Here is a 17,664-nt window from a genome sequence, read left to right as displayed (position 1 = left end):
AATAAAAATCCATCGATAATGTTTTCATTAAAGGTGGCTGATGAATCCATACTGTTGCTTTTCCTAGCATTATCACAGAATCATTTAGGTTGGAAGAGACCTCTGAGATCACAGAGTCCAACCTCTCACCTAACACTAATGAGTCCTCCACTAAACCATATTACTAAGCTCAACATCTGAATGTCTTTTAAAGACCTCCAGGGATGGTGACTCAACCACCTCCCTGGGCAGCCTGTTCCAATGCCTAACAACCCTTTTGGTAAAGAAGTTCTTCATAATATCCAACCTAAACCTCCCCTGGCGCAACTTTAGCCCATTCCCTCTCGTCCTGTCACCAGTCACGTAGGAGAACAGACCAACCCCCACCTTGCTACAGCCTCCTTTAAGGTACCTGTAGAGAGCGATAAGGTTGCCCCTGAGCCGCCTCTTCTCCAGGCTAAACTACCCCAGCTCCCTCAGCTGCTCCTCATATTATTCAGAGTAACTCCCTGTTTTGGCTGGTTGTGAAGCGCTAGAGGTACTGCATGTGCACAGATACAACGTGCTGGGGACATGCTGAAAGCCTGAAGTTTCTTGGACTACATTCATTACCCCTAAAATACCAACTTCCACTCTGTCATGACTGGATTTCTGAAATGGTTCCTTTTTGGAGCTTTTTGTAAAGCCTGATTATAACCCCTCTGAACAACTTGCAATAGCACCAAGGCGAAGTTATGCTGAAGAGCAATACCCGACAAGGCCGCGGTGTGGAATTTGCAGATTTATACAACCAGGTTTATTTGCCACTTGTGCGGTAGGAAGAAGCACCTTAGAGTAAGCTTAGCGCTGGAAGCTTGTGCGGGTGGAACATCAGTTTCCTGTGACTGAAAACGGTGGATTCACACAGAACAAAAACCACGGGGGCAAGAACTTAAGAAACCAAACGCCTGACGGAGTCTGTTACGAAGGCAGCGGGGGCTGAGGGCCGGGCAGCGCGGAACCTTGCGGCCGCCCGCCGGGGCAGGAGGACGCCTTTGGCTGCGGCACCGCCGGTCCCCGCCGCCGCCGGGCTCTGCCGGGCCTCCCCGCCGGCATGGAGGCGCTGGCCGCGGAGCTGGGCGCCCACACCACGGAGCAGGCGGCGGCTCCGGTGAACACGGTGGAGGTGAGCGGGGGACGTGCAGGGGCTGCCCGGGGCGGGGAGGCCGGCAGGGGGTCCCCGGGGTCCGGGCTCCCACGCACGTTGCTCCTAGAGAAGGCGGCGGCGTCCTGAGGAGGTCCCGCGGGGCGCATCGGGCTGCCCACCGCAGCCAGGTCACCCCCGGGCTGGTTTTACACAGCCGGATTGATTTGGGGCGGTTTCCAAAGGGATCTCGCTTTAAATATCGTTACTGCCAAAACCAAACCAACCCACCAAGCTAAAAAATCTTCTTACGGGTGTGGCCCCTCTGTGGAAAGCTGCTTTAAACTGTGTGTTTTGGTTTTTTTTTTGGTTTCAGGAAAAATGGAGACTTCTTCCAGCATTTCTAAAGGTTAGTGCTCCACACCCACCTCAGGGCATCCGGACTCAGCTCCCCTCTAGCTCTGTAGCCCCCTCTTATGGCTTCTGATTTCCCAGAATGCTTGTCCTCTGGGTACAATTTGCAATTTTATTTTTTTCAGTTTCTGCTTCCATCAAGTTACGGGTAAACCGGTTACATAGATTGATTTCCTGATGACTTTAAGTATTAGGAGAATCACAGAGTCATCTAGGTTGGCAGAGACCTCCAAGATCACCCAGTCCAACCTCTGACTTAACACTAAACCGTATCACTAAGATTAGTTCGTGGAGACATCCCTTTAACGGTACTGTTTTTATGTGGCCATTTGGAATAAGTGCTGTGTGTGGCATAGTGTTTCCAGCCATTGTACTGTTTCACTGTACACAGAGGTCCCATTTGTGGTCTTTCTGTAAGCTCTGTACTGACACTGTGGTTTGTAATTGTTTTTCGCATTGGAAGCATATAACCACAGGTCTGGATTCTGCAAGGGCTCGAATATATCTACATCTTTACTCACCAAAATCAGAGCTTGATGGAGCTCAAAGATTAGTATTATCTTAATGTCAGTGCTGCTCTTCTAACCTGGTATTAGGTGAAGGCATGGTTCTCTTTAAATGCAATTGGATGTAGTAACAGGACTCATAAACACTTGGAAGTGAGCAGGGAAAAAGACAGTAGAAAATATTGTATTGTGAAGATGACAGGTGAAGTCTGATGTGCCTGGGTACCTCTGTGGAACAGCAGCCACCTCTGCACCCCTCTCATCACTCTTTGCAAATTTTGCCCACTTCCACAAGGCCAAAATTTGTTAACTTCCTTCCTTCCCAGTGTACAGTCCCTGCACCTCTTTTTCTCACAAGCTTTGAGAGTTTGATCCTTGCAGAAAAACAACATTTAAAGGGCAGTTATAGATTACGTATTGTTTGACTCTGGTTCAGGGCTATGAAGATGTTTGTAATGAATCCTGGTTTTATTTCTCTCCTGGCAACCCCACAAACTTCCATCACAAGCTTAAGCTAGTGAAGGTGTCTGAACTCCTCAGACTGTGAAAAATGGACGGTAGCAGATTGATGGTAGAGTTTACTGTGTGCTTGATGCCAAGTGTAACCATCCCACGTTATTTCCAGCCAGTGAGCCCTTTACTCTAGGTCTGCTCGTGGTGGTCTGTCCTTCCTGTTGTTGCATATTGTTTCATACATGCCAGCAGTGATACAGCGATCCAAAGCTGATGTTGTGCATTACAGTTTCTGTGCTGGACTTTTCTTTCAGTAAAGCTGTTGATAATGCCTCATAAAAAACGGAAAGAGGAACTACTAGCCTGATTTCTAGGCACTAATAAATCCATAATTTCTTTTTGCCCACGTATCATGTGCAATGTTTTTGTAAGTTAGCAAAACTCTTATGTAAAGAGTCATTCCTCCTTTGTCTTAACTCATGGAGACTTCACTGAGCGAATGAATTTGTCGTTCCAAGTTTTCTATTCCTTTCTGGTAATTTCAGCGTGAACTGTTGCTTGTCATGCGAACTATGTAAATGGATCTGTTTTCTGTATGAAATTTTTAAGTCTTGTAACCTGCTAGTTGTCATTGAATGTTTCAAAGCGTAAAGTCCTCTGTGAGCATGTATGCATGTGTCTAAAGATCAGCTAGCACTCATTTTAGTTCCTTTTTTTTTTGAGGCTGGATTTTGCACTGTCATTGAGATAGTTACACCTTTTATTCTGCAAACTCCAGTCTATTAGTAAAAGGAATGCTTCTTTTAGTATTCCCTCTAACCAAAATTTTTCTGTTTTTCTCTCATCCCAGATAATTTTAGTTATAATCCCCTTTCTTTTGCTTGCTCTTTGTGACTTAAATCCTTAAAATGTGCTGCATCAATTAATTCCCTGAGGAAATGGGGTAGTGTTTAGTCTCTGATACTACATCCGGGCATATTCTTTGTCTTCCTGCCTAGAAATCAAGTTCAGATTTCTTGTGAGTGTCCTGTCCTTCTGTGGCTGTTTCCTTGTTTATTGACTTTCTTGACGCCCCACTTCTGTCCAGTCTTACTGGCTCCCTTTCTCTTTCTTCTTTTTGGCACCCTCACTTCCTAAGGTGTAGGCAACTTCTTTCTCAAGTACTGCAATTAATTAATTATACTACAAATAAATAAAATTATCTCAAAGTAACAGAAAACTGACAAAATATTTTAACACACAATGGCTGTAATTTGCTTATTTACTCAATGGCTCTCATTTGCTTATTTGAACTTCAAAATGTACTGGGTGCTTGCTTTGTGCTGTCGCTGCATTACTTTTCCGAGACTTAGAGAAGAAGACAGCTCTGGTGTAAACCTGGAAAACATACAGTGTAGAACCAGACTGATTGCCAAGGCAGTTCTCAGAAATTTATTAACTGAAAGAATTTAGCAGAGATCTGAAAGGACTTGTAAATCCTTATCTCTTATGCATTAACAATGTCTTCTTAAAGCTGATGTTATTTGCTGTGTGCATGTATTTTCCAGGTGAAAGGACTTGTGAAGCAGCACATAGACTCATTCAACTATTTCATCAATGTAGAGGTATGTTTTCTTGGTGGGAAGGGAGTGGCTGTTAGCAGTCAGAAAAAGCACGATTTCTTTATTCTTTCTTTTTTTTTTTCAGATAAAGAAAATCATGAAAGCCAATGAAAAAGTTACAAGTGATGCTGACCCAATGTGGTACTTGAAGTAAGCATTAAAATGATTTCCATACCAGTAATAGCATGTGCGCAATTTCATAGGTTTGTTATTGACTGTGAAAAGTTTATAGGCATCGTGTGGGTATAAATCAAGAGACTCTTTTGAATGACATATGCCTTATTTGGAGCATAGAAACGTGGAGCATTAAAGAAAAAGTACGTTAAGCAGACTTAATTCAGTTGTTAATGATGCTTTATGCCACTATTTTTCTGTAATTTCAGATGACAGAAGGGAGTTTCTATTTCTCTACTTGCAAGAGTATCTTTTTTCTTTTGCAAGTGTAGTTTAAATTTTAACTAACAAGAACACGGTTCAAATACAGCGTGTTACTTTGGGAAGAATCATGGCTCCTTATTAATTAAAGCAACTTAATTTTTCAATAGATGTAGATCTCTGCTTCCTTCAGGTCGCTAGGAAAATATTCGGCTCATTGCTCATTTTGTGCAATATTTTGCAATATTTTTTTGTCTGTGTTAAAGGTACCTCAATATCTATGTGGGTACTCCAGATGTGGAAGAAAGCTTCAATGTGACACGACCTGTATCACCTCATGAGGTATTGATGTTTGCATTTTTCATTTTTTCTTTCAATTTACCTACATACAGCCTATTGTCAACCTGATGAATCGGTTCACATTTCAGATGTTTTTTTCATTGCGGCAAGGAAATACATTTCACACTTGAAAGAAGGTCTTTTTTTTTTTTTTTCATTTAATATATATGTTACACTTCAAGCTTTAGCATGGAAGACATTCTGTGCTTTGGAGAGATTCTGTAAAAATAAAAAAAGCCATCTAGTGGTTGCCTCTTGTGCACAGCCACGTTGCTGTCTCCAGTGACCTGACTCAAATCTCATTTAAATCCATGGAAAGTAAGGCCAGTAACTCAGCCATCAGCAGTCCAATTAGATGTAATACAGAACAGCTCGCGGTTCTCACAGATTTGTAGCTAACATTAAATCGGTAGATAAGAATATGGACGAAATGCAGTGGGATATAGATATAGATTTTCTATATATGAATGAAATTCTGTGCAAAAGTTGTGGCTAATGACTTATACCCAAGAATCCAGGAATTAAAATGCTTTCTTATTGTACAAGTAAAGTGACTCTACAAGCAGAAGAGGGCAAAATAAATGCTTTCTGGAGTATAGTCACCCCAGATTTAGAATAGCCTACTCTTGCATCTCAGATGTATTCTCACTGATGCTTATTACTAGTGTGTTGTTTCTTTTTATTTTTCTTTCAATGGGTTATACTCATATGAAGGCCATAGTATTTTTGTAAATAAGATGTTGATTGGGTTAAATGAGGGATGCAATTGGGAAAAAAAAAAAAGAAACAAAAAAAAAAAACAACAACAAAGACTGAGTTCTAATGAGTATGTCATAACATTTCTGTGTCAAAGGCTTATAAAAGTGCTTTCCAGAGGCACCTAAAATGATCGGATTTTCATAAGGGTCTGAGTATTTTATCTAGTTTTAATCAAATTTGTGAGTTTTTGTGTCCTTGGTTTGCTTCAAGGTCACGTCATGCATACAGGTAGGTGCCTGCTTTTCACCCTTAGGTGTCTAATGTCAGGAGAAGTTACCTCAAGGAAGGGGATATAAAATTACAAATACTGGAATATTGCACCATTCTGTATCTGTGCCTTATGTGGACGAAGCACACGCAAGGAATTCTGAAGCCTTGTTTTCCCCAAGTAATGCTGTTGAAGCTGTCTAACTCTCCTTCTCACACAGTTCTTATGAGAGTTTTATTAACTATTCATACAGAAGAATTTAAAGTAATTAGAAATTAATGTATTTTCAGTTACTTTTAAATTCAATGAAGTTGCTCAGAGCACAGTGGGACCTAGTTTCCTACAAGTCACAGCTTGAAAACTGCTGGTGCACATCGGTATTTTATTACTAGAGAAATGATTTATTTTTCACGTGGAGAGAAAGAGTATCCAGTTTGCAATAATTCTTGGGGCATGTTTTTTCTTACAGTTGCATCTTCAATGCACAGGACAGTCCTAATTGCCTTTTATTAATGCATAGTCAATACACTGAAAGACTAGAAACATAAATGTACTACAAGTCTGAATCCCGATAAATCTGCAGTTCTGGGACTCAGAGGTATAACATGCTCAATGAGATCAGAGATGTCCTGCAGTGAGTTGCTCTGTAGTGTTCTGCAAATGCAGTGAACCTTGTCTTGAATGAAGACACACAATACCTTAAGGGCTAGCGACAGCGATAGAGCCAGCTTGGGGAAAGCAGATGAGAAAGATCAGAATAGTATTAGATTGAGTCTTGAGCTATATAATGTCCTAGATATGTACATGCTGCTTCTCTTGTGATGTGATGAATTTGCAAATGAATTCTGGGAATCTTTAGAAAAAGTGATGCTTAGTGAGCCTTCTGTAAGTCATTTTTGGAAGCAGCAGCATACTGTGAGATGTACTCATGCTATTAAAAGGTAGCGTAGCGTCCCTTTTACTATTTTGTGTTTCCCTGCAATCAAACTTGCAATGACAGCACAACTTTCCTGCTGTTGAGAGTCTTCATATAAAACATCCCTGAACTGAGCAGTGCAATCAGAGCACGTGGTTACTAGAGCACAGTCTTTGTGGCAGCTCTCCCAGTTAGGCCTGTTAGTTTAAATAAACAGTTTGGATTACGCTCTGCAGCACTGTCCTTTGAAGAGACAGATCCACTGGCAGCTTTTGAAACATGATGAAAATTTCATTTGTTTGTTTCTTTGTTTTTTGAATAAAATACTTTGTAAAGTATATTCCAGGTGCCATGAAGGGCTTAGTCTAGATTTGCTTTGCTTGTTTGTTTTTTTTTTTTTTGTGAGCACCTACCTGCAGGAGACAGTTTTAAGCTAACACCTAACGATATGACTGTTTTGGTTTTAGTGTCGCCTGAGAGACATGACTTACTCTGCCCCGATTACAGTGGACATTGAATATACGCGCGGTAGCCAGAGGATCATACGCAATGCATTACCCATTGGCAGGTCAGATATCAGATATCAAGCTTCTGGTGTTTGTTTTTATTTGCTGTTGTGTTGGGGAAAGTTTTTATTGCAAAATAAATGCAGACTAACCTTGCTTCCTCATTAAGAGACAGCAGGCAAATCTTGAGGAACAGCTATACAAAATATGAGTGTTAGGTTCCATTCCAAGATCTTGTTTTTCAAAAGCTGTCTCGTTTTTTCGAAATGTCTCCTTCTAAAGAAGGATATTTGTTAGAATTGATCTAGAGATGGATGTTGTCTATATTTATATTGATATAAACTAAAGAGGAAACTATATGAAAGAATACAAGAGCTGCAAATCTCTTTTTCTTTTTTTTTCAAAATGGGAATAATCATATTTATTTTGTAGCCAAAGGTGTTTTATTCAGTCTACAGAAAATGTAAAGGTGTCTGTGGGAGATGGAGGGTAAAACTTGTAATGCAAGCATTGGTTCTTCCATTTGAAATTAGGCTGTCCTTCCAAATTGGTTTAAAACGGCAAAATAGCTGGCAGTTACGGAACAATTCCATTTAAAGGCAACAAAGATGTCTACCTTTTGTAGACAAGTTTTTTTAAATCAGTCCTGCTGGCTTTAAGTGGCAATGGCTTACTGAGATGGTTTAATATGTGACTGTGCGTCTTACTGAAGTTGGAATACTCGACGTAAAGAGAAGATAGATATGTAAGGAGCTACACTTCTTCTAATGCTCTTCTATATCAAAAAATATACTTTGAATTTGTCAGAAGACCACAGCAGTGCAGTTAAACCATAAGCGTCTGTAGCTGTAGTAACGCAGTTTATTGTTCAGAGTTATTCTTTAAGAAAATATGTTTGAAGGAACATCTAAATTTGACTACTTTGAATTATTTAATGGTTTGTGCTACAGCTAAATGAAAAAAGTTCATGTAAAATGCTTTTTCACTAAAATATTTGTTATCAATTTGTACACAGTACTTTAAATGTTAAATCATAGCTGAAGGAAAAAAAAATAGCCTAGACATTTGTCTTCGTCTCTCTAAAAACAAACAAACAAAAAAGTGGGTTGAAGAATACTTGTAAAGCATCCATAATATACTGGAAAAGACTAAATTACTGCATTACAACAGTGCTCTGGATCTTAGATGTGGACCCATTCCTGTAAATTCTTCTCTTTCTCCTTCGAGGTGAAGTTACTGCAAAAAAAGTATACATTCTCCATTAAAAAATAAAGTTATGTCATAAAACTGATTTTAAGGGCCTACCTGCAAAAAGTATTTTTGCTGTTTAAATCTGCTAATATCCAGTTATTATTTCCATGGAAAGTAATTTTGTTCATCTAGGCCTAGTATTATGCCAGTGTCCTTTCCTCAGGTGAGTGCATCTTGGATGTTGTGCTTCGTGACATGGTCTAGTGGGCGATATTGGTGGTAGGGCGATGGTTGGACCAGATGATCTCAGCAGTCTTTTCCAGCCTTAATGATTCTGTGATTCTATATACAGTGCTCTTGCTTGGCATGCAATTCAGACTGGGACAGAAGAGCTGTAGGTTCTTTCCTCTTTTAAATTTTTTTTTTTTTGTGGAATCACTGATAACTTACCTGTTTTAGAAACAACAACAAAAAACAAACAAGGCAACATCTTTGTGTCTTTAAGTAAAAAGGAAAACTTCCTTTGAATGCTTAATAGCATTCTGAATTAGTGTCTTTATTGCACAGAAATTTGATATCTTTATTTTCCTTTTTTTGTTGTTCCCATTCTTCATGATAACTTCAGATTTTTTTTAAGAAAATACATTCTGCCCTCATAAAGTGAATGACTTTCTATAGTGTCTTCTACTGTCTGCAAAATATTTTAGTGCTTGTAAGAGAAATAGAGAATAGTTACTTAGTGACATCTGTTTTTCTTGAGTTTTCAGTGATGGCATTTGCATCCTCCGTTTTGAGTTTCCTTATGCCAACTAGTTAGTATTTCTGATGTAAATAGTCAACATATCAGGCTTATCGTGTGTGATACAAGATTATGATTGTCATATGAGGCTTATTATCTCCAGGAACTGCTTTCTCAGTGCAGTGACTGAAACAAACAGATTATCTATATAGAGCATTGGAGTGTTTTCTCCTTTTCAGAAACACAGAATTTTGAGTAATCTGTTTCCTTTTAAGGTATAAGAATATGAAAATAGTCAAGAAATCCGAATAATTGATAAGATCTGAATAAAAGAAATGAAAAAAAAATCAGGAAGAACTGCCTAATCTTAATTTCTGTTGGAGTAATTTTGGATGAAATATTTCTGAGGTTACTGTTGTGGTTTAACCTGGCCGACAGCCTGCCCACTGGCAGGACAGAGCAAGAAGCTGAAAAGTCCTTGGCTTAGTGTAAGCACTGCTCTGCAACAATTAAAACATCAGTGTGATATCAACATTATTCTCATCCTAAATCCAAAACACAGCACCCTACCAGCTACTAGGAGGAAAATTAACTCTATCCTAGTCGAAACCAGGACAGTTACATAGTAGAAATAGATTTTCACCCATATTTAAGCTTTATCTCAGAACGTATATGAAACATAGATCTTACAGAGACTCTCTGCTAAGGAATGAAGTTCTGTAATGTTTTATAGAAAGTCCACTTTTTGTAGAGGAAGACTAAAGGGCACGGAGGTCTTTTGTTAGGTGTAGAGGTGAGCTGATTTTATCTTACGCAAAATGTAATTTTTTGTTAGAAGTTAAGTGTGAACTATTTGAAAAGTTTCAGTGAAAAATATAAGAGTGGAAAGGTGTATCAGAAGCTGACTATTACTCTTTTTACTAAGAAATGCAAAATTGTTGCTACTGTAGTTATTGAATAAGCCAAACTGCTAGGAAGACTGCCATGTAATCACACAAAGTCACGTAAATTTGAACATTCCCTGACTTCATCATAGGATCCATAGAATAATTCAGGTTGGAGGAGACCTCCAGAGGTCTCTGGTCCAGCTTCCTGCTCAAAACATGGTCAACTCTGTGATTGGACTAGGTTATTCAGTGCTTTATCTGTCAGGTCTTGAAGACATCCATGGATGGAGACTGCCCAACTACTTTGTGCAGCTTGTTCCACTGCTTGACTGTCCTCATGGTTTTGCTTTATACCCAGTCTGCGCATCTTTAGTTGTCCTGTCCCCCTCCCCTCCCCCCCCCATTTTTTTTTCTTTTTAAACTCTCAAGGAATATTGATTAATTTTTAATTTCTTGGAATATTTTTTTACCACTACATGTTGCTTCATAAACTGTTTGCTGCAGGCTTCTGTACTAAGACACCAGAGAAATCAGAGCTACTTCCAGGGAAACTTCATGCCTAGACTATGTATTACAGAAGCTATCTCTCTGCAACAAGGAGGTGCGATCGCAACATGGGAAATCATGTTGATCATTGTTCTGAATTTGACTATTCATATTTTTTCTGTCTTCCTTGCAGAATGCCTATCATGCTGCGTAGCTCCAATTGCGTTCTTACTGGGAAAACTCCAGCAGAATTTGCAAAACTTAATGAATGTCCCTTAGATCCAGGTACATTTGTCTTCAAGTTCCTTTTACCCATCTTGGCTTACAGTGTTAAATCCTTTTCAGCAGAGGAATGTACCCCATCGGTATGGTTCCTGCCACTGTGAAGTCAGTGTGAGAACTTCTCAAATTTATGCCTGTAACTAAAAAAAAATCAACAGGCTTTTGAAAACAATAAGAAATAGTCGACAACATGGAATGCTTGCATTTGCAGACAGAGCTTTCAACCACAAAAATAATACTACAAAATTTTGAAAAAGTTGAGATGTGCGTATGGTGTTGTACCGTGATGTGTTACATGGGAGCAGAGGTGGAGTTAGTTCATGGAAATGAAATGGATCAGGGAAGAGGGAAGTATAATGGTATCCTCCAGAGCTGGAATCCTCATTTGCTGCATTCTGTAAAGTGAGAAAAATATTATATGATAATATTTGATACATACAGAGGTGATGAAGGGTTATAACGAGGAAGTTCTTTGCTTTTTATCTGTGCTGTGCTTGCTTGTGATGGCAAGATACAGTGATATGCTGTGCTGGACAAGCATTAGTAGCTAGCTACAGTTTAAGAGAGGAATCGAACGTGGCTTATGTGCAGATTCCTTAGATTGTCTTAGATACAACAAAGGCATTTATATTACCTTTTAAAATGTATTTCAAATAAATTTCTTGTTGAAGTGCTGGAGAGAGCAAGTCGGTAACTATGGAAGACTTACTCTTTGTATTTGATACCAAGTACCTGAAATGGCCAGTTCTTTTTCGATGTCTTTAAGATATATTCTTCTGGTAGGCAATATTTTATCCAATTCTTAGAAATAATAATTCTGTAACATCCTTAAATAAGTATGCTTACTTTACAGTTTTTTTGTTCTGTTTGGTTCTGTTTTTCTTATTCAGCTTTTCAGTGTTAGTCTGACTGAGAGTTTTTCTGGCCACTTTTACTCTGTCCAAGTACTTTCCAAACAAATTCTTAGATCCCAGATACTGTGTGTGAGCCCGGCAAAAGTTCTGTTTAGTCTAATGGAACGTTTTCTTAGTTATCATAGGTTGTACGCAGAGTTTGTTCACTGTTTTAAGAGATAATTTGCTCTCCTGTTTTGTCCTTTATGTACTTGCTGTTTGCTTTGTAATAATTTGTATTCAAAGACATATTGAAAGAGGTGAGTAAGGTACAAGACTATTGACATGCAAAATCTTTCTTTTCTATTGAATAGGTGGCTATTTCATTGTTAAAGGTGTAGAGAAAGTCATTCTTATTCAAGAGCAGTTATCCAAAAACAGAATCATTGTGGAAGCTGATAGAAAAGGCACAGTTGGTGCTTCTGTTACCAGGTATAGTAAATGCCTGCAGTTACATAAAGGAGATAAAAATGAAGTTTTATAAGTTTGTTGTTGTAGCTGAAGTAGCTGTGTAGTTTTCTTCCTAAAATAGTTTAATGGCAAAAAGCTGTAAACATCCACTGGCCCTCTCTTGCTGCCATTGTTTTGTATGCTAAGACACCAATCCCCAAATCTGTTAGTAGTGTATTCCCACAAAGATCAGTGGGAGTTGCTTATATGATTCAGTATTCATCCCAGACTAGGAAAAGCAAGTTCTAATTTTTAACATAACACAGCGCACCTTTTAATTGATGGTGTCTGTCCTCATTTTGTAGCAAGTAACATGAAGTCACAGTGGTAGAAACAGGATGTAACCTTTTGTCTAACTCTCTCTGTCAAATGGCTCTAAAAGCTTTTAAAGGCTGTTGAGAAAGAAACCAAAATCAAAAGTTTTTGTACTGCACAAATTATTGAAAATGGCCAGGTAGTCTAAGTTTGGCCTTTCCTCCTTGACTGAGTTTTATTTATGTATTAGTTGCCTTTTGGTCATGTTTTCAAGCTGTATGCTGGTATAATATGGTGTTTGTCAGTTTGGCGTGAGGGCTAAAGGCCTCTCACATCTTTCCTAGCTACTTTACTGTTCCCTGGTAAGCCTAGATAAGGTTACAAGTACAACTGGAAGTATTGTTATCTTGTTACTGTTGTTGCCACAGGACTTGTGCACAGATTGACCTTGCTGGCTACATCCAAGTTGATGTAAAAGCATGCACAGATGCTTCAGAAAAGTACAGGCTTCTACTTGATTTAGTTTAGTGCTGACCTTTCCCATCACGGATGATAATATCCTTTCACCTTGGAGCTAAGGGGGCATGCCCATCTGTTTTCATGTAATTTTTAAAGGAGGAGAAGGTGGGATTAATTCAGCTAAATGATTGCTTGAGCTTGCTAAATTTTATATAGATTCTAGGAGTGTCAGTGCAAATTTTCTGTTCCACATAACGTATTTTTTAATTTCAGTTCCACTCATGAGAAGAAGAGCAGAACAAATATGATTGTGAAACAGGGAAGATTTTACCTGAGGCATAACACTCTGTCTGAAGATATTCCCATTGCTATCATATTTAAGGTAATACAACTGTTGGCTTGAGGGGAAAAAAAAATAATCCATACTGTAGTTCAAGAATGAAAATTGACAGCAGCTCTCAAAAGTTAATACGCGCAAAGGATATGGCTGAGAGAAAGAAAGAAAGCTTTTTTTCCCCTGGGAAGTTGTCTTTGTTGGACAGCAAAGAGGAGAAAAAGTGCTGCAATTTTCTGTGAGGAGAGCATTGCTGTGCCAAGACAAATGCCTGCTACCCTCTTTCTGCTTTGTGAGATGCCTCTGTGCTGCTTGTGGTTCTGTTGCTACAGAAAATCGGAAGGGTTTTTGTTTCTTTTTTATGAGCTGTGTTGCAAGCTTGTTTTAAGGGTCTTCATTTCTGGTTTTGTTCTCCCTCAAACTCATGAACTGTTGCGATGCTCAATACCTGTGATTTCAGATCTGGTGAAATGACATAACCATGAACTGGTTATACATGGCTTCCAGTTATAACCATTAAGATAACAGCTTTTGGGGAAGCCTTACAATTCTTAGGCCTACTCCTAAATCCTTTAAGGCAAGGTGGCTCAGGGCACTAAAATGCTCCCCACTGGATCCCCAACCAGAAGTAACTTCTGTAGCCCCCTTACTGTCTTCACTGTAACGCTTTATAGCAAATTGGAGATGGGGGGGACAATCGCTAGAGGAAATAAATTGCCAGGAGAGGGCAGCACTTGCTCACAGCATCCAACGAGTTCGTGCCAGCACTGCTGATAACGCTGGAGTTGGCAACTACAGACTTTTGTGTTTTAGCACATCTCTTCAGACGAACGAGAGTTGTAAGAATTAGTTTTCTTGTAGGAAGTGTTTGGGTTTGGTACTAGAAAATAGCTCAGTAATTGAATTTAGACTTGAGAAGTAAATGTCTGTTATCTCTGATTACACTAATCTCTTCAAGTAGTTGGAGATCACCCGTTTTTAGTGACCAGTGTTAAAGGAGATTGAGGAATGATTTGTGGGCAGCAGTGCACATAAAAGTGTCAGAATTAAATTCACAACTTTTCTATTACAGGAAAGTGTTAATGTAGCTCTTAATCCATTTGCTCAAGTACCAAACAGCTGGATTCCACCTTCACTAACAGACTTTTATTACATTTTGTCACCCCCTGCTGGTGTAGATAAATACCTGCCTACAGAAAAGTAACTGCTTAGAGTTATTAAGTTTGAGGAGGTTGTGGGAATGCTTTTTTTTAGCAGCATTGTACTGACCATTTGATCATGTTCTAACAATGAGTGCTGTAGTTATCCACCTGCCTTTATATACCTTTTAAATTCTAGATAAATGGTACATAGTTTTTCAATTCATTTATTAAATAAGGGGTTAGAGTTGTTGGAAGTTCTCAGCAATAGTACTTTTCAAAGATTTATATTGATTTTGTTCAGCAGAGAATTAGTTGCACCCCTTTTAACGATTCTGAATGTCCCATTCTTGACCAGCACTTACTGTCTTTGTGAGTGGTCCTTTTCCTTACTTTTTCTTTTAATGGTATGTGAAATTGAGGCATATTCTGTCCACTTTCGATGAGTCTCCAGCTGGAAACTAATAACCCCAGATAGTCTTTTCAGTGAATTCTTGGGCAGGCACTGGCTTCTGACCATTCTTTCTTGGGCGCTGCTGTAATGTGGATATCGTATTGTTGTATTTAACTAGCAGAAGTCAAGTTACAAAGGCTATAGCCCTGAAACTGGAAAATTTCTTACCTAAGGATCCCCGAGTAGCCTCAGCTCTCTCATGCAGCAGTATTATGCCTAAAAGATTTTTTTGGAGAAGAAAGGAGAATAATTCCTTTCTGCAGAGACCCAGGCCTTAGGCTTGGAGCATGGATCTTCCTTGTTACTTGTGTTCTTCCTGTCGTGTAGACATGGGATCACAGTCTACATTTGGCATGTGAGGGGCAAATTTGTACAGACAGTCCCAGGCCTGAAGTTTTGCCTTTGCATCCTTAACTTTTACTGTACTAACTGCTTACATAATTTCAGAGTAAAAATAAGATGAGAAAATGATGGCAAAAACCTACTGCTCTGGATTACCTACCAGACCAGCATCCAGGCTGCAACCAAGTTCCAGAGACATCTGTGTTTACTGAGACTAAGAGAATTTTTAGTAATTAGTAGAGGACAGCTATCCAGTGCGTGGGCTAGTGAGAAGGAGACAGTTTTTTGTCAGGGACGACGGAGAGTCAGTAGGAGAAAAGTGGGCAATTTTGGGTTCTCTTTCTAGTTGCGGTGGCTTTCAGTGACTTGGTGTCATTGCAAATGATTTAAGATACAGATCTGTTCCAGAATATCATTGCAGTTTTATAGGAAAGCAAGCAAGTAAGTATTGGGGATCTGTGGGGATTTTAAGGCTACTGCAACTGTAAAGTGGAGGTAATAATATCCCTTAAACATTTTCATCTTAAAAGTGCGGGCTGTGAAGAAGAGAGCATTACAAATACCACCCACTGACAGAGCTGAGGCCTAAAACTCAGAAAGTGCTTTCTTTAACAAGAATCTAAGATCACTTTCATGTTTCAGGTATGACTCATGGGCACACCTTGGCTACATTTTAGGGAAAGACCTGAATGTATGTTGTTCTTCACCCTTTCTTTTCCTTCATGGGGAGGAAGGGAATAGTACTGTGGATCTAAAGGTCCCTTGACCTGGATAGATAGGGGAACTGGGTCACCCTAAAAGGGGCACCTGCCTTGCAGTTCATCCTTATCCATAGTCCCATCTAAACTGCAAGCCTGAATGAGCTGTTCTGCTGCTTTGCTTTTCTGCCATCCAGACCTGTAAGGATCTTTGTGACTGGCATATTTGAAGATTTAACAGATAGCTGTGCTGACCACATGTAGGTTGTGATTTTATGAAGTTTAACACATTGACCACAGCTAAATGAAATATGAGAGGCTACAAAAGGCATGTTACTGGGACTATTCTAGGACAGACTTGAAGTGTCTGCTCTTCAGATGTGGGGGAGTTCGTCCTCGTTGCTGTGCTAGCTTAAACATTTTTCCCCAAACTTTTAACTTGAAAGGTACAGAGGCATTCATGCAGCACTTAGATATGTAAATGCAGGTTTTGGTTTGAAGCAATGGCTTGAAGTGAACAGTTTTGCCCCCAAAGTATGTACTTGTCAAGATTTTTAAAGGGATGTGAACTCCTTGTAGTGGGAAGCATTAGACAAAAGTAACGTGCTTCCTGCTTACTGTGTAAGATTGCTTTATTAGTTAATATACACGTGCAACCAGAATGATATTTAGGATGTTCGCAGCTGACTTGCAACCCCAAGAGACCTTTGTTTTAGCTGTGTAAGTGTCAGTTGTGCACAGATCACAGGACTGTGTGAACTGTGCATTGTGTGTATTTTCATCTATGTCAGGCTTTGAGCTACACATGCTTTACTTGGGGGAACTCAGGTTTAGATGGTAATGAGCGTTAAAGGAGATGTGAAATACTGAGTTGTCCTTAAGGATGTTTCTGTTTCGAAAAACATCAGGGTTACAGATGAGATGGTTCTGCTGTTTTTGCATGGAGCTCCCTACGTTTTAGGGAGTTTGAGCTGTTTGAAGGTAAGGACTATTTTTGTTTGGGGTATTTGATCTTGTTTTGGTATACTCCTGGGGGCTGAGGTAAATGAAGGTTGTGTGCTGCACCAGGACTAGTTGGAGAATGAAGAGAATTATACATAGCCTAAGGGGGACTTCAAAGTTGAATTTTATACCTCAGTAACTGGGTGAATTATTTTCAGTTTATGTGGGGACTGTAAGGAGCTGCTCTAGGACCTGTGGCAAAAGATGTAAACAGCAAGTCGAGCTTCATTTTTAAAAAATTGTGTTATTCTTGGAGCTGTTAAGATGCAGTTTTAGAGGAACAGCTGAGTGGTGGTCTTGCTGGACCCACAGAATTAGGGGCTCCCATGGCTGCAGTTTCATAGCTCGTATCTTTTGAATTATGACAGCTCCAGACCAATTCTGTCTGTGATGTCAACCTTGAACTTCCCTGACATCTTTTTAATCCAGTCATCTGCCTGTCTCCATTCTGTAATTTAGCCTGATGGACTGCAGAACTACATTCTAGGGAAGTGCCATGGAAACGCCTAGACATCATCATTAAGACACAAGCTGGGGGAGGAAGAGCAAGGCTGACACTCTCTCATGCACGCTTTATCACATCTTCACATGCATGTGTGTATGCACACGTGTGCACATGCATCACACACGCTTACTGTCACACACACGTGCACTTTGGGCAACAGGAACCTCCCTGGTCCTAGGAAGCAGTTGACCCCAGTTGGAGCACTTTATCCCACTTGAACTCAGGATAATATGAGTATTGTTAATGTTTGTTTTGACTTGTCCCATGTCCATCAACTAACAACTTCCCAACCATGCTCTTCATGAGCCTGCTGCCGTCTCCTTTCTAATCCTTTCAGTGCTCCTGCTAAGTTATCCCTTTGCAACATGT

General features: G+C 39.6%; 1 protein-coding gene across 1 annotated transcript in view; it reads left to right on the top strand.

The window, feature by feature from the left end:
• Nucleotides 1–998: 998 nt before the first annotated feature.
• POLR3B (RNA polymerase III subunit B) overlaps nt 999–17,664 on the top strand; it is a 74,201-nt gene continuing 57,535 nt past the window's right edge. The window contains exons 1-9 of the mRNA XM_048075922.2: nt 999–1,144; nt 1,479–1,511; nt 4,023–4,079; nt 4,162–4,226; nt 4,718–4,793; nt 7,141–7,241; nt 10,676–10,767; nt 11,972–12,089; nt 13,095–13,203. Coding sequence (XP_047931879.1) covers nt 1,073–1,144; nt 1,479–1,511; nt 4,023–4,079; nt 4,162–4,226; nt 4,718–4,793; nt 7,141–7,241; nt 10,676–10,767; nt 11,972–12,089; nt 13,095–13,203 — 723 coding nt within the window. The 5' untranslated portion in view covers nt 999–1,072. The remainder of the gene's footprint in view (nt 1,145–1,478; nt 1,512–4,022; nt 4,080–4,161; nt 4,227–4,717; nt 4,794–7,140; nt 7,242–10,675; nt 10,768–11,971; nt 12,090–13,094; nt 13,204–17,664) is intronic.

The sequence above is a fragment of the Anser cygnoides genome, chromosome 1 (assembly GCF_040182565.1).
Source record: "Anser cygnoides isolate HZ-2024a breed goose chromosome 1, Taihu_goose_T2T_genome, whole genome shotgun sequence".
Lineage (NCBI taxonomy): Eukaryota > Metazoa > Chordata > Aves > Anseriformes > Anatidae > Anser > Anser cygnoides.
The sequence above is the reverse complement of the archived record's forward strand: the minus strand, read 5'-3'. Positions and strand labels throughout refer to the sequence as shown.